The 20,806-nt window shown below is 51.3% G+C and overlaps 2 protein-coding genes across 2 annotated transcripts; both read right to left on the bottom strand.

Annotated features, from left to right (window-relative positions):
* Window positions 1-1,541: 1,541 nt before the first annotated feature.
* On the bottom strand, window positions 1,542-10,130 carry eIF3f1 (eukaryotic translation initiation factor 3 subunit f1). The gene is made up of 6 exons (XM_037216968.1): window positions 9,846-10,130; window positions 7,018-7,088; window positions 6,276-6,499; window positions 5,716-5,924; window positions 2,114-2,247; window positions 1,542-1,707 (listed from the first exon to the last, which is right to left on the bottom strand). Exons 1-6 carry the CDS (start codon window positions 9,952-9,954, stop codon window positions 1,624-1,626), a joined length of 831 nt encoding a protein of 276 aa, XP_037072863.1. The 5' UTR covers window positions 9,955-10,130; the 3' UTR covers window positions 1,542-1,623.
* A 3,290-nt stretch (window positions 10,131-13,420) lies between these two features.
* On the bottom strand, window positions 13,421-20,561 carry LOC119093701 (eukaryotic initiation factor 4A-III). The gene is made up of 8 exons (XM_037216701.1): window positions 20,380-20,561; window positions 17,456-17,658; window positions 16,950-17,082; window positions 16,016-16,149; window positions 15,491-15,718; window positions 14,807-14,915; window positions 14,330-14,572; window positions 13,421-13,634 (listed from the first exon to the last, which is right to left on the bottom strand). The coding sequence occupies exons 1-8, from the start codon at window positions 20,525-20,527 to the stop codon at window positions 13,618-13,620; spliced, it is 1,215 nt and encodes a 404-aa protein (XP_037072596.1). The 5' UTR covers window positions 20,528-20,561; the 3' UTR covers window positions 13,421-13,617.
* Window positions 20,562-20,806: the final 245 nt, after the last annotated feature.

Here is a 20,806-nt window from a genome sequence, read left to right on the forward strand (position 1 = left end):
ATTCCACGCGCAAATTCGCAGCCCTCAAACGCCATGGATCACAATAGGTAACCTGCTTTCTAATCTATTTAGCATGGGTCGCGGACCAATGCTGCAGCGGGTCTCGGGAAAAGGGGAGATGTAATGTCGCAGGCAGCAGGTCACGCCGGCTAATGTCAGTCCCATGGGGCAGACCAGCTCGCGCCGCATGACGCAGTGGTCGATTTGAACTCAAGTGTTAAACAAGCCCTCCTCTTGCCACGCTAATTCAGAACGGGTGTCCACCACCAGCGGGTGGACAGAGACCAGACGATGGAGCTCCTCATTTAAGACAGACCATCACAGCAGCCAAGGCGGACCGCGACGACAAACCATGTGCACGATGTAGGTAATGTACCGGCTACTTCACGAAGCACCACGGAACCGTCCGACCGACCGGAGCGCCGATAATGGACCGAAAAGAAGCCAATATCACATCCTCCCAAAACCGATCTCGCATATACGAACGGTGTGGCTTGGCGCACGAAACATGCCAATCACGAAACTGCGCGAGCATGTAGCTCTGTATGTAGTGACCAGCTCCCTCACCAAACATGGTCCTCACAATGTTCTGGCTCTTGTTCAAGGCGGTATCATTGCAACTGATTATTTCATTGGCTAAAACTGCCCGGCCAGCCTGGCACAAGTGTGTACTTTTCCAAACAATGCCGTTCGTGACTTAGCGCGCGGAAGCCACGTCAGCGAATCTACGTCTGTTAGCTTCCTACAAACAGCGAAATTTCCAATGCACGAACCAAACCAGATAGCATGCGTCGCCAAATGTATGGCTCCATCTACTTGGTTTTTTGTATCACCTGCATGAGAGTACTAATAACCCTCAAATATTTTGTATAACACCTTGCTCGTCCCACGTTCTACCTTCGACGTCCAACAAGGCATCTTACTGGTTGTTTCGGAATGTAACCGGTCCCCACCAGTTGTTTAACCCGACCCCACTACACACGCCCCACAGGCAAATTAGTAGCCCCCCACCGACGTTAAACACATGAAACGTCTGCAGCGGCAGCAAACTGGGGCTACGTCGTAGATCATTTCAACTTATATATACGAATTATCTTGACCTTGTGTACCTTTCAGGATCACCGCTCTGAACCCATTACGCAGTGTGAGTTTCAAGGGAAATGCAATTTCACCGCAGAGCTCGATTCCAAACCCATCCCCTTTGGCGTTGCAGGTAATTGCACGAGAAACCACCTCCGACTCGCGTCAGCAGGCTTCAGCCAATGCCAAGCGCCGCTCGTCGTAATAAACGTCCCCGTATCCTTGCCAGCCTCTCGCAATGCATGCTTTTCCCCGTTCTCCATTTCCACCGCTGCAGTGAATACCTCCGCCGCGCCGACACGTGATTACATGCGGCCGCCCGTCCCGTCCCGCCGGCCCATCTCCTCCGTCCCTCCTCCCCCTTCCCCCCCCCCCCCCCCCAACCCTGAGCAGCCTCGTCGGCGACGAGTGGACGTTCGGTCCGGCCGGGAGAGCGCCGTCGCTGGCACAAACACCGCCGCTCCTTACACCAAGGCCATGTATTACGAGCGCCACAAGCCCCCGAGCGGATAAATGGGCAGTGGCTGACGCCATCCGCACCGCTCACAGCTTCAAGTGGCTCAGCTTCTCGCTGACTTGGATCTGCGTCTTGGTCAGCTGCGACAGGTACACGACCATCAGCAGGTCCTGCGGGAGGGAGAGCGCGGCGGGTCACTGCCAGTGGTGCGCAGGGCGGATGGAGGGGAAGGCGGGGAGGGGGGGGGGGGGGAGCAACGACTCTCGAGAGGACAAGCACCGATACCAATCACACTTGTGGCTGTGCCGAAACGCCGCCCAGCACGCAGCCCATTGCGACACGCCGACACGTGCAGTGCTATTCGTGCATCTTGTTCGCCCACCATGACCAGAACACTGGAGCGGCGAACGGCGGGGCGGTTTTGTGTTGCTGTGATCGACGCGGTTCCCTGGTGACAACCAGCTCAACGTGTGAACAAAAACCCCGCGCTGCATGACCACAGCAACACGCAACAAGCAGCCCTCCGTAACTGCTGTGCCGCACCAACAAAGCCAGCCGCTGAGTGTGTGGGCTCACCTTGATGTTAGAGTTGAGCATCTCGTCGAACTCTTCCTGGGACATCTTTGGCACCGAGTGGACCATGTCGAGCAGCTGTCGACCGACCGTCGCGTCCGGCGGCGTCTTGCCCGACAGCACGTCGTCCACGTACACTGCGGCCATCAGGGCGCGTCATACAGAGGGCGGATCACGCGTCACACAGCGGACGGACCATGTCACACAGCGGACAAACCGCGCGTCACACAGCGGACGGGTCACGCGTCACACAGCGGACGGACCGCGCTTCACACAGCGGACGGACCGCGTTACACAGCGGACAAACCGCGCGTCACACAGCGGACAGACCACGCGTCACACAGTGGACGGACCGCGCGTCACACAGCGGACGGACCGCGTCACAAAGCGGACAAACCGCGCGTCACACAGCGGACGGACCACGCACCACACAGCGTACAAACCACGCATCACACAGCGGACGAACCACGAGTCACACAGCGGACGAACCACGCGGCGTCACACAGCGGACGAACCACGCGTCACACAGCGGCGGCCACGACAATCCCCGCGCAGACATCTTCCAGGCGGCGGCCAACGCAGGCGCGGCACTGCAAGCGTTCCACAGAATTCCAGCTGCCTACCGAAGTTGAAATAAGACAAATCGTAAGGACGTTCTATGCAGAGTGCTTGAGAGATACCTGTCAGACATGGGGCGATGCAAGCCTGCCACTGAACAGGCCGCACGTCCAGCGCACTTCCGGTCCTGTACTGAAGCTGACGATGACAGTTCAAGAGAAGTCTCACATTCAAATCAGAGGATGGTGTGCGGGCAAGTCCACCCACAAACTGCAGCAGAACATAGTTCGTGGGGCGATTATTGACCTTGTGACCTAAGCTTACTGTTGTTATTCCGTCAGCCAGCGGCCATCCGCAGCCGACAAACGCCCAGAATGTCCTTATTCTGAAAGACCGCCGGCAAAACTACTTTCACGTAGTTTTGCAAATGTCAAGGAGTCGATAGATGATAAGAATAGGATCAACACCGACAGTGTGCGTGCCATTTCCAGGAAGCGTTCTTTTGCCTCGTCGCGTGGAAGTCATTGCCAGGTTATAACTTGAAACAAAAGCCCGGCACCACAGGGTATCGGGCTTTCATTTTTTGCACATACGTTTGCCATTTCAGCTTATTTGATCTTAGGATCTTGGGATGCTGGGTTCGAGTCCCAACGTGTGCTACATATTGATCCCCAGTGCATGTGAACAGGTGGTGTTTTAAGCACACGATGACAGAGCATTATGAATATGTGGCTCTGTTTCGATACACGGCCGAACAAATGCAAGACATCCATGATACCCACGTCCTTCCGTTCTACCTCCATGCCTCGTGACAAAAGAGATTACCAAGAGTGCACCGCATCTCTAGCCCAGACGCGACAGGTTTGGCGGCAGTGTTCGACCGTTCGTAGAAGAGCCCTCAGCTGGTCTCCATCACGTGTTCGGCCGGTCGGGTTTGGAATCAAGTGATTATTCTTTCCACTGCGCTCTTGTCGAGGAACAGAGCGGCTCGACTCTAGAGCGGCCTGTGGTGCCTTCAAGGACAATGTGGAGGAGCTCTGGCGCTTGGTAAATAATAATTTCACCTGGCTCCGGGGCGATAAGGAACATTCTCCAGACTTCCGCAAATAGCTTCTCGGTTTGTTGGATACACTGCGTGCGTTGTGCAAAAGTTGTCTGAAGTACGATGCCAGGTGACTGGTCCGAGGAACAGGATTTCCTTTCCTTTTTGTGATCGATGATACGCCGGCGTCAGCGACCGCGCACCAATCAATACACTTTCTCATCCACGGCAATTACTGAAGCGAGTTACAACACAAAAAAACATGACCTGCAGTGGATTCCTCTCTCTTCCAAGATTCTTCGACTCCTCGGTGGCACTCAAGTCCAGCGAGATGTACGCAATGCCGGTTCTTGTAAACGAACCGAAAAGGCTAAGGCAGATGACGCAGGCCGCGTCAAGTTCCAGCCTCCGTAAATCCACCGCACGGGTGTAACGACCCCAGCGTCGCTTCTCTGGCTGCACTACGTCACACTGGCAGCCGTGGCGAAGAGTCTCCCACGGCCGGCTCTTGAACTCCCGCCACGTCTCCGAAGACCCCGCCGTTCAGACCAGTCGGGCCACGGCGTGAGGGAGTGAACGAAGAAAGGAATAAACTGTCGCGACATGTCGTCCAGAGCCTGCGCCGTAGCCCAGCTGCAGCGGTTCCCCCGCCCATGGTCGAGCCACGCCCGTCACGTCTTTGAAACGAAATATTCCACCGCCCGACGCTTTAAAATATCACCCGTGTTACCGAAGACATGGGCGGGAGAACATCGTTCTGCATATTGCGGGCCAAACATCTACGGGAGGGAGCTATCGAAATTAACGCCCCATACCACTGCATCTTTTGAGGGCTTGCTAGCCAGCTGTGCCGACAACACACCAGGCATGCTAACACCGCAGACCTCAGTGATGTAGAACGGGAGCTGTACGTGTGTTGCGCTCATGTGGTTCATCCAAAACATCTACACAAGGCCTGCAGAATGACAGGCACGCGTTTTCTTATTTTTTTACACTTTATGGGCCGTTACATATTCCTTAATCCTCCAGGGCTCATCTTGAATTCGTCAAACCCTGAAAAACTACTTCGGTCAGTTATTTCTGATGAACAGGCGATTTTTGGAGGAGAGAGGGGGAGGAGAGGCTGTGTAAAAACAGTGCTCTTGATGATGAGCAGACCGTGAGATATTGGGACCCGTCAAAATCATTGTTATTAAGCCCTACAATGTCGTTAAACAAGCACTTCCGGGCATCTTGCGCGCCGCTGACTCAGCAGAGCAGCTGCGATCCCATGTTGCCACGAAGCTGTGACTTGCACGAGAGGACAAATTCCTCTGGGGCATCTGGCGAGCCGCGGCTAACACAGGTCGTGCCGCGATCGAGGTCCTAACGCAGGCGTTTGGTCACGATCAAAACGCAAGTTTTGTAGCTTGAAATGGGGTTGCAAAAACAACCCTGGACATGGCGTCAACATGCCTCCCCCAACGCAAGAAAAGGGCCAATCAACTAAGGAAGAGGGGCGGATTAAGTGATAATGCAACGTTGCACGAAACGGCACCTGATCGAGCAACCTTACAGGATGTTCGAGGAGACTGAAATAACTGAAATATACACCTGAAACGGTTCCAGAAGGCTTAATGAAAAATCATTCCCCTGTTCTTAAAACTTCATGGTACCACGCTCAGTGGCTGAAGATATTTTGTTCATTAGACGTGTCACTCGCCAGGCCGCGCCCGGAAACCGCAGCTCCAAAAAACTCCATAACAACATTATCCGCCCGGCCTGCGGCTTCCCCAAGTACACCGGAGTAGTGACAGCCTTCGGAGGCCGGTCGGACGAGGTCCTGCGCGCCGGCGTTCGGAATCCTGCCTCGCTCCGACACCGGACCACTTCTCGACGGGACCTCCCCCTCCCCGGCGAGACCCCTGCCCCCCTCCCTGGCGAGCCCCATACCCTCCCCGGCGAGACCCCTGCCCCCTCCCTGGCGAGCCCCATACCCTCCCCGGCGAGACCCCATACGTCTCACCGGCCAGGTGGTCGATCATCTCCTCGATGTTGCGGACGGCGTTGGTGAACTGGCTGAGGTCGGTCTGCGGCTCGAACGTCTTGGTCTTGCTGTATTTAGTGTTCTGGGCCGTGTTGATGCCGACCAGCTCGGCGCCGTGGGCCACCAGCTCCACCGGCACCGGGCTGAACATGGTGCCTCCCGTACCGCCCGGCACCCCCATCGGGTTACTGCCCGGCAACGGCGGTCCACAGTCAGCACAGCACTGGCACAGCTGGCAATGTGCGCGAAGGACAGCAGACGATATCAAACATAACTAATGTTCGCGCGGATGTGCTGATATCCGTATATTTTTTTGCGTAGGTCGTACAAACATGCTAGACAAATTACTGACATTTTAAGCTTAAGTTCGTTCCGAATACACGGCATATATATATATATATATATATATATATATATATATATATATATATAAACTGACTAGAACGCCAGTCCAGCCCATCTACGCCGACACTCGACTGTGCAGGGCTGCGGTCCGGGCCCCGATAGCCCGCGCTGTGACGGCCGAGGCCAGCTCGCACCTGATGTACGCCTTCCAGCCCATCCGGCCGTTGCTCATGACAGTGTCGAGCGTGAGGTGGATGGGCGTCGGACACTTGGCCTGCTTCGAGTAGTAGGTGTGAATGAGCACCGAGTGGTCGGTGACCTCCGGCCCGGTGGCGAACCAGCCGACCATCACCTCCAGCGGCGCCACCTGCTGGTGCAGCTCGTACATCTCGCTGGCAAAGTCCATCTTGATGAACAGCTGGTGGCAGACAGGGTGACATGGTGGGGCTGAGGCACGTGTGGTGGATCGGGAGCATGCCACAGTCAGCGGCATAGGATAGTTTAGCAATGACATGACAAAGCATGGTCACTTAGCAGTATAGCATGTCCAGATAGCACCATGACGGGACATGGTGCCCGGCACACCGAGATAGTGGCATGGGCATAATAGCTGAGTAACTAGCATCAAGGGACCCTATGTGGGGGCCCAGGTTTGAATCCTGGTTGCACTACAACCCTTGAGGGCATGATATAGTCCCATGCATGACAATCAAACATATGACCCTGAACAGAACAGCTGAAAGCCTGCTATAGCTTCAAGGTGGAGTGGGGCAAACCAATAGGTTCATCACAACTTATATTATGTACAGAGTCACTACCACTCCATTGTGTACAGAGTAACTATGATCAAATCAAGTCAACCCTGGCATACACATAGAGTCAGCATACTAGGGAATAATGTAGCAAAGCTACACAGTTTAAGCCTGGATCACTCACTTCTTCTGATACTTCAGCATGTGGAACACAGAAGCAGTTTGTGACCTCGATATTGGTCTTCTCATATGTTCCTGAAAATACAAATGTTCATGTTTCACCTGCCAGCAAATAAACAGCATCCAGCACAGTCAACCGAGCAAGTGATGATCTTGATCAGCTTTCAATTAATCCAAATTTAAATACAAAGAGACTGAAGTGGGTTCCCAGGATAACTCAGAAATTATTTAAAACAAACAAAAAATCCGGGATCTTTCATTAGGTCACCAATGCCTCAACCAGTCAGGCTCTCCTAGAATGTAAGATATTCTTTTGGTGCAATGGGTCTAGTTCAATGTGTTTCTAACCAGCTGCATGAAACCCTCTGTACCTCACATGACCTTAAAAATAAGTGTTACAATGAATTTCAATATCTTTAAGTATCCTGCTCCATATTGCTGTTATTTTCTGCAACAATATATGACAGAATCTACTGCATGGTAGTGCCTAACCCATATGTGTGAGGGTTTTACTTAACATTGATCATACTCAACACACCACACAGAATGGTTCTTTACATATTTAACTGTAAATAAACATTTAACCATACATATGGTTCCTTACATATTTAACTAGACAGTAAAGACAGTTACCAAAAATGGTGGGGGTGCAACCAATCTGAAGTATCACAACATACTTCAATACTTACATATTATGCCAAACATGTCTGGGATAACAGTGACATGGAGCCCACAATGCACAAGCATGTACATTGTGAATCTGCACACTCAGAGCTCAGTGCATAGTCAGCACCGGTCAGGGTGTACTTTCTTACCTAACGTTAGAAAAAATCATTGTACACCATTCGTCGTGTTTAAGGCAGGACATATCGTAAATGATCTCAAAACAGGTAGAATCATGCTCCTACCTTCGAATTTCAATAACTTCGATGGCGGGGTCCCGAGCGCCGCGCGCACCGCACCGCCTGGACTCCCCAGCGCCGTTTCTGCGTTGCCGTTGCGTAAATACAATATTTCTGCTTACCAAGAACTCTACAAAATGTAGGGGACCAAGGTAAGCCATTCGTCGTGATAAGGCAGGACATATCGTAAATAATCACAAAACAGGTAGATTCATGATCTTACCTTCAATTTTTTATAATTACGATGGCGAGCTCCCGAGCGCCGCACACACACAGCACCCGCGACACCGGCGCCATTACTGCGCGGGTCACAACATTACTGCGCATCAAGCAGCATCAAGAGCCATAAAAATGTACCGGGCCAAGGTGACAAGAATCCATGAAATTTGATCCTCGAGGCCAACGGGACCATGGGTTGCAGGGGGATTGGGTGGGGAATGTAAAGCAAAATGAGAACATGGCAGCTAAATACAAGCTCACTATATGGCACCTATATATGGCATGGAACATGGACGCCAATGGGATGCTGGGTTCAAGGGGATATAGGGTGGGGAGGTTAGGTTAGGCTAGGTTAGGTTAGGTTAGGTTAGGTTAGGTTAGGTTAGGTTAGGTTAGGTTAGGTAGGTTAGGTTAGGATAGGATAGGATAGGATAGGATAGGTTAGGTTAGGTTAGGTTAGGTTTAGTTAGGTTAGGTTAGGTTAGGGTAGGTTAGGGTAGGTTAAGTCAGGTTAGATTAGCTTATCTTAGCTTAGGTTCTGGTCTATTCTCAGTTAGGTTAGGTTAGGTTAGGTTAGGTTAGGTTAGGTTAGGTTAGGTTAGGCTAGTTTAGGATATGTTCTGGACTATTCTGGCCTGTGTGTTTCATAAATGTACCTAAACTCGATAAGAAACGATTTTGGTTGCTTTACTATTGTTATCTTGGTCCCGTACATGTTTTATGGTTCTTGATAAGCAGAAATATTGTGCTTTTGCAACAACTCAGAAACGGCGCTTGGGAGTCAAGGCGGTGCGGTGCGGTGCGTGCGGCGCTCGGGAGCTCGCTATCGTATTTATCAAAATTCGAGGGTAGGAGCATGATTCTACCTATTTTGAAATTATTTATGATATGTTCCACCTTAAACACGACGAATGGTTTACCTTGGTCCCGTACATTTCGTAGAGTTCCTGGTAAGCAGAAATATTGTATTTACGCAACGGCAACGCAGAAACGGCGCCGGGGAGTCCAGGCGGTGCGGTGCGCGCGGCGCTCGGGAGCCCGCCATCAAAGTTATTGAAATTCGAAGGTAGGAGCATGATTCTACCTGTTTTGAGATTATTTACAATATGTGCCGCCTTAAACACGACGAATGGTGTGCAATGATTTTTTCTAATGTTAGATAGGAAAGTACACCTACACCCCAAAATGCTCCAAACATATTTTTACCCAGCATTGGTCTCATTCAGTTTGATGGGTTTCATGCTAATCAATACAAACAAGGATGCAGCAATGATAATGACTTGAGCATGGCCTACAGATAAAAACAAAGCCCTGTTCTCCACATTGTGAGAATAGTACAACTTCAGCACACCCATTGTCACAGGTAATTCTTATGCAAACTGAGCACCACACACCCCATCAAAACGTTCCCAGCTCGTAAAAGTCAGTGTGCAAATCAAACTCAAGCTCACTGCCAATCTTTGGCTCACAGAGTACTCACTAGATAAGTATCAGGATCGGGACTATATGCAATGGATGTTATGCTCTTAAGTACCGCCGTCTCCATGACTCTTCTTTGATCTCAATCTTTGGTTCACAGAGTACTCACTAGATGAGTATCAGGATTGGGACTATATGCACAGGATGTTATGCTCTTAAGTACCGCCATCTCCACAACTCTTGATTTCAAGAACCAACAAGGTAGAACACAACTAAACACACATTCACGTACCGAGCAGAGTGCCAATAATTCGGGCCTTGTCTTGCGTTCTTCTTTCATACGCATCCACAATCTGGAATAGCACCGTCGGGTGCACCTTGACAGTCAAATCTAGCGACATGACTCCCTTGAAGAAAACCTCAGGTCCAAGGAAAGCCTGTGGGATGGAGGTTAGACTGTCCAGCCGGTAACGCGCACACTAACACTTGATACTCCCACAGCTCCAACCCTTCCCCACGTATATCGCCCCTCAAGCTGGTTCAATCTTCCCACCCGGCCAGATGGCCGTGCGCTAGGGCGTGCGTTTTAAACGCCACAAATGCCGCAAGCATATGAGCAATCCTGGCCTGGTCTCCAAAGAAACGTTGAGCCAAATTGAAGCTAGCTCTCTTATCCATAGGAGTTTACCACTTCGCCCTCGTTCTCTTGTGGTGAACGAACTAAAAAACGGCAATGAGGTCAGAAAAAGCGTTTAGATGATTAATTGCATCAGACGAATGATAATAAAAGCGAACACTAAGTAATGTGACGCCACAAGACCGGGACACCGCAATCCACTCGTTTAACATTTGCATAACACTTCGGACACTGGCTGATGAAGTAGTGTACCTAACCAGGACCAAGGGGCGTCACTTTATGTGTTTTCAGGGGGCCTACACGCCCCCCCCCCCAATGCCGCCATGAACCCCCTTCCATAGCTCCTCTGTGCCCCCTCAATGCATATGAGTACAACGAGAATATCGGGCCGTATAACTACAGAACTTACGACACTTCCATCCCGATGGCTCAGTTCGTTAGAGCGCCTGCTCTCTGGTATACCCACCCGAGGCGGGCTGACTTCGAGTCGCTTAAGGCGCTCGCCACGTGCATTTGATAGCTATGTGCCCTGCGGCTGGTGCCAGCGGCCGCGCTGAAGATCAGTTGGCACCAGGCGGCAGGACGGACCTTGCCGAGCTCCTTTCCCCGTAATACACTCCTCATTTTCGCGGCGTATAGGTCAGAAACTAGAGGGACTAAGGTCTCACAAAGAGTAACGGCCGTGGATAGAATCGAAAGGCCTTCAAGATGCTATATCAGTTGAACACCACATTAAATGTAAACACTCCCTTTAACATGCGCTCGGTTGGTGGGGGGGGGGGGGGTCAAATTGACCCCCCCGAAGACTTTTCCGGAATGGTTTCCGAACGGCACGGCGAAGCCGCACTACATTTTGCACAGCAGTAGACAATTGAATAGCGAATCGTTTGGCATCACAAATTTAGATGTACCTTGTAAGGTCGCTGACCTATAGCAGGTCAAAGTCAGACCATGGTTTCAGCGAAGGCAATTTCTAGGTAATCCTTCAACCTGATCCAACAACGGAATGTTAGACGAAACCATGCATCTCTGGGATGCTTTCTTAGGCAACACAACAGTTGAATGAACAAATTATATTGACCTTAAGTCAGGTATGAAGGTCAGACCAAGGTCAAAACCAATATATTTGGTGACCAGGGATTGCTGTATGAGATAGTTTCTGATGCTCATTTCGAGTTTATTGTTAGCAGGAACCGCATAATACATCTTTCATGGACTTCTTAGAGGTCAGAATAAGTCATTGACCTGAAATGACTCAGGTCAACATTTTGTTTTGGGAACATACCGCCTGGTGTAATCTTCGTCGCTTAGTCAAATGCAAAACTCAAAACGCAATTTTGTATTATTTAGGTCACCTTGACTTCAAAAGGTCAAGCAAGGTCACTGACCTTGAATGAGAATGTGACCTTTGCTTAGAAACGGTTATCTAGGTTCTGCGGTCACTTTTAAACCAGCCTGGAACTTGACCTTGTTTGACTTTTTTGACCCGAATGTTATGACCTAGGAACCTGAAACTTTGGCTTGAGTGAGTTAACGTACAGGTCAACACACCTTGGTGTCTCTAGCTTACTTAGTTCCCGAGATCCCACTGGGGTCAAATTGACCCCCTCGCCACCCGAGCGAAGGGTATCTAGGCGGCCGCCCGGGAGCGTGTTAAGCTTTCGCCACCAAATTCTGCCGTCGACCTGGCATTGTGTGATAGGATAGTAGAGGTCAGGTCTCGCACAACAAGCACTGCTTAGCGTGAGGGGTGACCTAGATAAGAGTTAATACATGCCCGACGCGTGTTTATGTTGTTCCCCAACAATGGAAGGTGTTTTCTTATGTCTTATATTATTTTATAATCGTGGCTGCGATGGCTATACGACACAATCAGCGACAGCGGTCCTCACCAGTTAACCGTTGCTGCTAGAATTCATTTTTGAAATTGGAAGTCGTTCCTGCGCAGGAAAGCAGCTTTGAATCGACGCGACATTAAAGTTTTTTTTCGTTTGAGTACCGAAGACGCAATTGCAGGTGGCTGAAATCATCTTATTTATAATGTTTCCAAAAAGGGGTTTTGCCGCCACATTTTGCCCATACAGAACATGCTTTCACATTTTCCCTTTCAAAAACACCATGTTCTGGTCAACAGAGAAATTGGCTTCAAGTAAAAATGTGCTGAGGTAGGGCTAGTAGCCTGTCATTTTCACTTGCTTCTGTTCCCTCGCAATCCCAAGTAGTTTTTCAAACAATGCAGGCTCACGGATGCCCTTAAAGCGATAACCGATATGCACTTACCACGAACATTTTCCCTGTGGTAGTGTTAAACAAACCGTCTATGCCGTCTGTGATAGAGAGAAGCCAGCGGATCAACAGCGGTTTCAGAACAATTTCTCTTTGCCAGCTGAATACAGTATTGCCCCAAAATAGGAGAGGAGAGATAATCCAAGAGTTCACCAATGTTGAGAGCACAGTTGTCACTAGTCACGCCTCACCAATATATGTGTCCCTGTACAACTGATACCTACGACTTCCGTGTCATTGCATATCAGCATGTCCCACTACTTTCAGCACTTCAACCGCCCTCACGATGTTCTCTTTTTGCGCCAGTTTCCCGCATCACTATCCTCTCCCCCAGACGTACCAACAACACAAACACCGAGAAAGGCCGCTGTTCCGTCATTTCAGCTGCTTGATTTTAGAGCACAAATCAGCTAACAAAGAAACTTGTGCTTGCCTCCACTCCATCGGAACAGATTTCGGCCAAGATTCACAACGCATGAAATTGATATCAAATTGGACGCGAGCAGTGCAGCGAACATTCAGTCAACTACCATTCCGAATCGAGACATTGGCCGGCTCGGCAATCGACTTCGACCAACTCCATTCCGGCGACAGCTCAGGACATAAACTGTCCAATGGTCCACGTAAAAATCAGCAGGCGGATATTTTATTGAAGGGGTATCAGCAGCAGTAAGGCCTGCTATCCCTTTCTGTACTTACTAAAGCAAGGATGATTCTGATCAATATGCTTGCCTTGAGCACGACTCCGATCTGTTAATTATGCGAGGAAGCCATACCTTGACTCGAGTGTAATTTTGCTGAATCCGGATTCAACTCAATCTCCAGCAGGCTTAACATTAAACACGCGGAGAAACGCCAATTAGATCCAGCTCTATTTTTAGTGCAATGTCAAATACCACTTCCCTCGTTTCCGCGGCACGTTATCATAGCTCGTTGAAAACAACGCTTTTTCCAGTATTTATTGTGACAGCGTGCATGGCATGGACAGACTCATACCGTCCATGCCATCCTCCCCGACCTTTGCTCCGGGTTTCAGATGTCAGGTGCCATCGGCGCGGGTATGTTAATGAGCTCAAACGATAATACAGTGCAAATGGAGCGATGAAGCCGACGGTGTCCTCCCACCGTTCCCCTTGCGTCCTTATATCAGGTCGGCCACTGAAAACAGGACAGTGGCGTTAGATGCAGCACGTTACCTGCATCTAACGTGCTGCACGTTAGATTGCAGCACGTTACCTTCGGTACGTGAGGCGAATCAAGAGCCTATCACATCCACCATATCTATAATGCAGGTCGCTTTATGACGCATGCTTATTTCATAACAGTACGGCAATGCCATCACACACGTGAAAGGAAAATGACGAATTTTGCCCGAGCTACCGCGCATTTGGACCAAGTTCCCAAGAAAACACTCAACATCTAGCATAAGCCCCCATGCTCAAGGAGCGGCGGCGAAGCCCGTCCCCGCTGTAAACGTGCCAATATGACATATAATGTCCGGGCACTCATGTTCCAACCGTCGTCAGCTTACCATTTCTGCCTTAACGTGTCTAAGACCTACAAAAGGACTGATAATAAAAAACATGCACAGGAGAGTCCCCCCCCCCCCCACCCCACGCACGTACCGCCAACAAACCCGCTACCCCCATTCGCGTCCCCCGCACGAAGCAAGCACCAACAAAACATCGATTTGCTGAGCTCATTTGGCGACCCCCCGTCACTACCAGGCTGTGAATTTGCCCCACGCCGGTCAGAGCGCACTGTCGCAGCCGGCGCGGCGGCCCGCTCGGTCGTCGTGACACAGACCGATGCGCGGCCGGTCGCCCGGCGACGCCCTCTCGCCCGCCACCCACCGTTCATGGGCATCTCGTCGATCTGCGTTGAGTAGTACTGCTCGATGTCGCGCAGGATGCGGATGTCGTCCGCCTTGACGAAGTTGATGGCCACGCCCTTGCGGCCGAAGCGTCCCGAGCGGCCGATCCGGTGGATATAGAGCTCGCGGTTGTTGGGCAGGTCGTAGTTGATGACGAGCGACACCTGCTGCACGTCGATGCCGCGCGCCCAGACGTCCGTGGTGATCAGCACCCGGCTGTGACCTGGAGTCAGGGGGCGGGTGAGCACCCCATGGTAGCTTGTGGTCAGTAAGAGTGTTACGAGCTAATGAGGCCAGTCCACCGCACGCTATGCTGCAGCCCCAGCTGGTGGTCACCCCCATAATGAGTCGCCTCGCGTGAGCAGCAGCATACCAGGACGCGAACGGCCCGACCGAGGGCGTCACAATGCCGCAGCGACACAGGCCCACTCGGGCGGCCCGGCGTCCGACGCCGCACCTGCTCGGAACTCCTTCATGATGGCCTCGCGCTCCTTCTGCGGCATGTCGCCGTGCATGGAGGTGACGGTGAAGTTGGCCTCCCGCATCTTCTCCGTCAGCCAGTCCACCTGCGGACAGCGCCGGCGCGGCCAGCTGTCAACAGCGGCTCAGGACGCGCGGGTGTCACCGGGAGGCGCCTCCGGGGACCGATCCAAGCCAGGTGACATAGAGCGTCTAGGGAGACGGCAGGAGCTCGGCACAATTGCGTTAATCATGTAAACGCTGGTTAAAGCTCACGAATCGCGTTACATAAATCGCCTGACTCTCATGATCCTGTCGCCCAAGCACCATCTTCAAAAACACGTAAAAGTTAATACACGAGAAAAGGGTAGCTCGGCGTATCTTCCATATTTCAACATCTCAATAATATCCATTCATCTTACAGACCCACCTTGCACGTGCCCACATGTATGCTGACCTCTACATCAGTGCTCTATCAGACAAAGTATTGCATCACCGCACCTTCCGTGTATACATCTCCAAAACCCATCAAAATATAGGCTACACTCAGAACGGCACTAACAACGTGACAGTGTATCACACAGTGCATCCGCCTGCACCTAAACCGGTTCACATGCGCATCTGAAGGCCCTGCCTTCCATGCCTCTTCCCCACGGGTCCCGCCCCCGGCCACGTGGCTGACCTTTCGCTTCGTGTTGCAGAAGATGACGGCCTGGGTGATGGTCAGCGTGTCGTACAGGTCGCAGAGGGTGTCGAACTTCCACTCCTCGCGCTCGACGGCCACGAAGAACTGCTTGATGCCCTCCAGCGTCAGCTCATCACGCTTCACCAGGATGCGGATGGGGTCCGTCATGAACTTGCTGGTCATCTCCAGGATCTCGTGCGGCAGCGTGGCCGACAGCAGCACCACCTGGCGGCGAGCGCGGGAATTCTCATCGGACGCAATCCCCGGAATGGGGTAGGTCGGACGCCGAAACCCTGTCAGCGCACAGCACTGCATTGTCAGCATGAAATGGCCCAACTTGTACGCAGCTGTATGCACAGCTGGGCTACATTGTGAGACCGCACCAATCGATGCTGGCATTCAAGTGAAGCAAGCCACAAAGGCAAGCTTTGGTGTTCGCACGCCATGGCACTTCACCGCAGTTCAACACCACCCCGCGGCGAAACAACCCTTACAAAGCGCGCCCCCGGACCCCATGCTGACCTGCGTGGCCGGCGGCAGGTAACGGTACACGTCGTAGATCTGCTCCTTGAAGCCCTTGTTGAGCATCTCGTCTGACTCGTCTAGCACGAGCATCTTGATGGAGCGGGTGCGCAGCGTGCGGCGGCGGATCATGTCTGGCGGCCGTCAGCGCCCGCGGTCAGCCGAGGGGCCGACGCGGCCCCAGTCAAGACCAGGGCAGGCGGGCGACCATATGGCCACCGACAGCCGGCTTTGGCGTGGAGGGATCAACAGTAACCCCGCACGGGGTGTCCGTGGGTGGCTTGGGGCCATGAACATACCCAGCCATCAGCGTCTTTGGAAGCGCAGACCAGGAGCGAGCACCTACACCAAACCATACCCCACGAATAAGGCAGCGTAGCCGAGAGAGCGAAAATGACCCTGACTAGGATAACGGTAGTCACCGCGCGTAACTAAGTCAGATTAGTATCAAAGCACCCTTATCCTCAGCTGTCATCCCCACTGACAAGCGATGCAGCACACTGCAGCATAACCCACCTGGCAGCCGGCGGGTATGACATGGGCGCGACGACACGCACCTGAGTGTAACGTGTGACATCCGACCGCCAGACGACGCACAGATACGGCAGATACCATTTCACGCAGGCTTCTATTGAGCATATACAATATCAGGCACTCCGCAATCACATAGGTGCAATCCCGAGCAGCAGCATCCCCAGAATTTCTCAATGGAGGGGGCGGCGAGATGTCGACTCGGCGAAACGTGGCCCGAGCTGCACACCGGGCCCAGAGGCGAATTTTCACATTACATCGACAATGTACTCTCCTGATTAACAAGAAGGCGAGGGGAGGCAGGCGGCGCAGCGCATGGCCCTCACAGCAGTGGACAGCCTGGAAGCCGTGGCCACAACACCGGCCTGTCCGGTGGCGCCGACGGCGGGAGAGCGCGGCTTACCGAAGACACGGCCGGGCGTGCCGGAGACCACGTGCTGGCCGTAGTCAAGCTTGCGGATGTCCTCGCCGAGGCTGGTGCCGCCGATGCACGAGTGACACTGCACGTTCATGTAGTCGCCCAGCGCCAGGATCACCTGCAGCGGGCCCGGACTGGTGTCAGTCGGAGGGGACGGTCGCAGCCGGAGCGGGACTGCTCGCGTCACCAGTGCGGCACTAGCAGTGGGAATCTGTGGTGATGGGCCTTCTGTGGTGGTGATAGGGAATACACGGGATACGTTTTCAAGACATGAATACATTGCAACGGAATGAGCGGAAATAAATGGAATGAGATGAGTCACCCAGAAGCTGGCCTGCCACGAGGGATCACTTGAATTTCAATAAAGAATTCAGTACCAACAGTGGCACAAAACAACAGCAGTAGCACCCAGTGTGAAGGAAGTCATCCCATTCGCCCACAAATCACAGCGCGCCCCCATCTCTCATCTAATGCGTGGAGGCGCGTCTCACCTTTTGGATCTGGACGGCCAGCTCGCGGGTGGGTGACAGGATGAGCACCTGGGTCTCCCGCAGCGTGGTGTCCAGGCTCTGCAGCACCGAGATGGAGAAGGTGGCTGTCTTGCCGGTGCCCGACTGCGCCTGCGCGATCACGTCGCGGCCCTTCTGGATGGGGCGGATGGCGCGCTGCTGGATGGCGGAGGGCCGCTCAAACCCTGTGGGCACCGGTGTCCTGCGGCTTCAGACTTGAAACAGACCTAACCTTCAGATCCAGTTGACAGAAAGGCCAATGACACCAACACAACAAAGGCATTGTGGCTGTGGGGTGGTGCATAGCGCAGCTGAAGGCACAGGCACTGTCTAAAGTGCGCAATTTTACACAGTGCATCCGAGGTGATGTTAAATTACTTCAGAGGAGAGTCCTCAATTGGAGCTGGTCAGTGGTGCACAGTGGTGTACATGGATCTCTTAGATAGACCAAAGGCATTGGTGTTGTGCACACATATATTTAGGTCTGGCATGCATAATCCTATCAGGTTCCATGCATGACAATGTGGATGGTGCCATCATTTGGGACCAAGTACTGTCACAGGGAATACAAAAAATATTTATGAAAGGAGCTTGCATTTACCATCACCAAGCTGACTTGAGATCAGACGTAGTGGGGCTACATTCTGTGATTTAAATTGGGACCATATGTGGATAGTCAGCACATGCTTACAGATAAGACAAAATTAATTGACCAACTAGAATGACAACTTCCATCACCAAAATGCAAACCCTAATTACCAGCTGAATCAGCAGGCCGAAACGGACGTTTTTTTTCACCAGACGACTGAGTCACCACCAATGGTGCCGGTAAAAATATGGTACTATAAACCGATCAGACATCAGGACCTTAAGTTCTAATTACATGTGGAAGGGCATGAGCAACGCCCAGAACGAATTAAATAGTAACCACAAGCAGCAGTTTGTCGCCATCTGTAGCTTCATTGGTATCAGCTCCTAGCAATTCCAAACCACGTGTGGTGGCATGGAGGTCCAAGTCGCTATGTACATGCTCGAGGGGCACATCCAGGAAAATCAAACATGGCGGCAGGGAGCATCTAAGTGAGAACTCATCGCGTGGGGGTGGACAACTCGCTATTTGACTTCTGGCCTTGGTGGTCCGCGGCTGGTGGCAGCGGTTGTTTAATGTCAGGCAGATCGAAGGGCAGGGGGACTGTGCCCAGCATTACGGTGATAAGTTCTGCCCTACAATTATGACTTCACAAGAGGAGGGAAGAGTCCTAGAGCATACACAACAATTTTGCTTTTGGTGAGCTCTGATCTGAAAATAATTGAGTCAGGAATGCTTTTAACACAATTATAACAACAGTAAAACATGCAACCCAACCGCCATATGGACAGCTGTATGGGCTGCAGTTGGGGGTTATCGGGCTTCAGGCTCAAAATAGCCCAGGTCTGTTTTAGGACCTGGGCAAGGGGCTCTGAAGGTCCCCTGTTCGGCACTAATGTACGTGACCGGCCAGACCCTTCCGTTGTGCCCTCCTGGACCAGTTTTTGTCATTAATAATATTTCCATATCATGTCATGCAAGAGGAATTAGGCCAATGCAAGTGGCTCTCAAGTGACATTCAGGGCCACCTTCCTGTTCCTCCTCAGCAAAATGTGCCTCTAGTCAACTAGGAGCTTCCTGCCAACACAGGCTCCTCTGTTAAGCACTCTGCACCTTGATACAGGGAGCCACCTTGTTTCAGGGGCCCAGCCAATGCGGAAGGCATTCAAAACCATTGCAGACACAGGCCATATCCCTGGTTCGTTAATCGGCCCCCAGCATCCAGGCCCACCCTGAGCCAACTGCCCAGCATTGGTAGTCTCAGACCTACATAAATGTATTTGTCACCCCGAACAAAAAGTGCCTCTGGCTGACCTTTGAGGGTCAGGCCTTCACCAGGGCTTTGTCCCTGGCCAGCCTTTCAGCCAGTGGGGCCATTTAAAGTTTGTACTCTGGATCCTGATGGCCACTCGGAGCCTAGCAGGAGGATGCACATCCTGTGCCTGCCCCCCACAAGCTGGCTGCACCCTGGATGTTAAGGCATCATAAAACTCAATGCTAGTCAACATCTGGCTCTCAGAACTGCATCTGTGTCCCAAAGCATTCACAAGTTGATGCCAGTTTGGTTAAAAATATGGTCATTTTTGCTCTTAGCCTGAATGCCTTAAATTCTGGTTCCAATTTTCAATGTCCTTCTTTATCTTGGTAATTTATTTTACCTATTTGGTATTACTTCAGCAAGCCTGGTGAAGTCTTTCTGGACACTTCCTTCATGTATTTGGAGACTTCAGTAGACATTACAGTCAATAACTTCATTAAACAGGTGACAAAAATGTATACATTGCAGGCAATAACCGAAGTGGTGATAAAAGGTTTATTTTGGTTATGGCTCACCCAATTTGATAAGTCCATTCTGGATATTTTCAAGTCTTTTTCATGGTTGGTTCATAGGAAGCTCTTAAAAATTTGCACACCACACACAAAATAACCTGTAAATGTCATTGCATAGAAGAACATTCCAAGCAAATATAACCCCACACCTTTTAGGAAAGGAAAGTAAGCTAAAAATTCAGCACAATTTGGCTTGACCTGAGTTTGGAGCATACGCTCTCCATGCCCAGTGCACAGACATCATGTAAGTATTTAGAGCAGTGGATGAATTATTGTGGACTGGGCCTGTGATGTGTTGCAAATGTCACCTTTTTTGTCAAATATTTTACAATATCTTAGTTAGTACTATGGCATGGTGAGCAGGGCAGTGTGAAAGATAACAAAAATATTGCACACCTAAACGACATTTACCAGGTAAATATGCAGCTCAATGACGACGAAACAGCATTTCACAATCAAGTGACTGTCCAGGCCGTGACTGCCTTACCGTAGGCATAGATTCCCCGAAGGAGATCCTCGCGAAGATTCATATTATCGAATGTCGGCACCACCTCAACATCTTCGCTTGTTTCGAACTCTACATTCGACAGGTCTTCAATATCTTGATTTTTCCTCCCGATTCTGGCGGCGTCCATAATGCGTGCGCTGGAGAACGGTTCGGAAGCAGCAAAGGATCCAGCGCGTCAAAATGCAGCACAAGGCTGCTTCAATGTCTCAGGTCGCTCGATTTCGTCGTCACACCCCCGAAGCTAGTGTCCTCTATCGAGTGTATTATTTTATGCAATACAACCGACGCATTCCAAAGCATGTTCGGCTTTAAAAAGTATTGAACCCTTTAAAATATTCTGTTCAGAATACTTGAAGTATATTGTTTTCAAAAAGTGTAGTTTTAGCAATACACCATGACGTAATGT

Source organism: Pollicipes pollicipes, unplaced genomic scaffold (genome assembly GCF_011947565.3).
Source record: "Pollicipes pollicipes isolate AB1234 unplaced genomic scaffold, Ppol_2.1 Scaffold_4002;HRSCAF=4701_pilon_pilon_pilon, whole genome shotgun sequence".
Classification (NCBI taxonomy): domain Eukaryota; kingdom Metazoa; phylum Arthropoda; class Thecostraca; order Pollicipedomorpha; family Pollicipedidae; genus Pollicipes; species Pollicipes pollicipes.

What these genes read in the sequence shown, in the direction of transcription:
- eIF3f1 (XM_037216968.1), bottom strand. Translation starts at nt 9,954, where the DNA reads ATGTCGCTAGATTTGACTGTCAAGGTGCACCCGACGGTGCTATTCCAG. An exon ending in GGCTGGAAGGCGTACATCAG is followed by an intron (nt 5,925 to 6,275) that starts GTGCGAGCTGGC and finishes GTTGCCGGGCAG; the next exon opens with TAACCCGATGGGGGTGCCGG. An exon ending in TGCTCAACTCTAACATCAAG is followed by an intron (nt 1,708 to 2,113) that starts GTGAGCCCACAC and finishes TCCCTCCCGCAG; the next exon opens with GACCTGCTGATGGTCGTGTA.
- LOC119093701 (XM_037216701.1), bottom strand. Translation starts at nt 20,527, where the DNA reads ATGGACGCCGCCAGAATCGGGAGGAAAAATCAAGATATTGAAGACCTG. An exon ending in TGGCCGTCCAGATCCAAAAG is followed by an intron (nt 17,083 to 17,455) that starts GTGAGACGCGCC and finishes GGCCCGCTGCAG; the next exon opens with GTGATCCTGGCGCTGGGCGA. An exon ending in ACCTGCCGCCGGCCACGCAG is followed by an intron (nt 15,719 to 16,015) that starts GTCAGCATGGGG and finishes GCTCGCCGCCAG; the next exon opens with GTGGTGCTGCTGTCGGCCAC.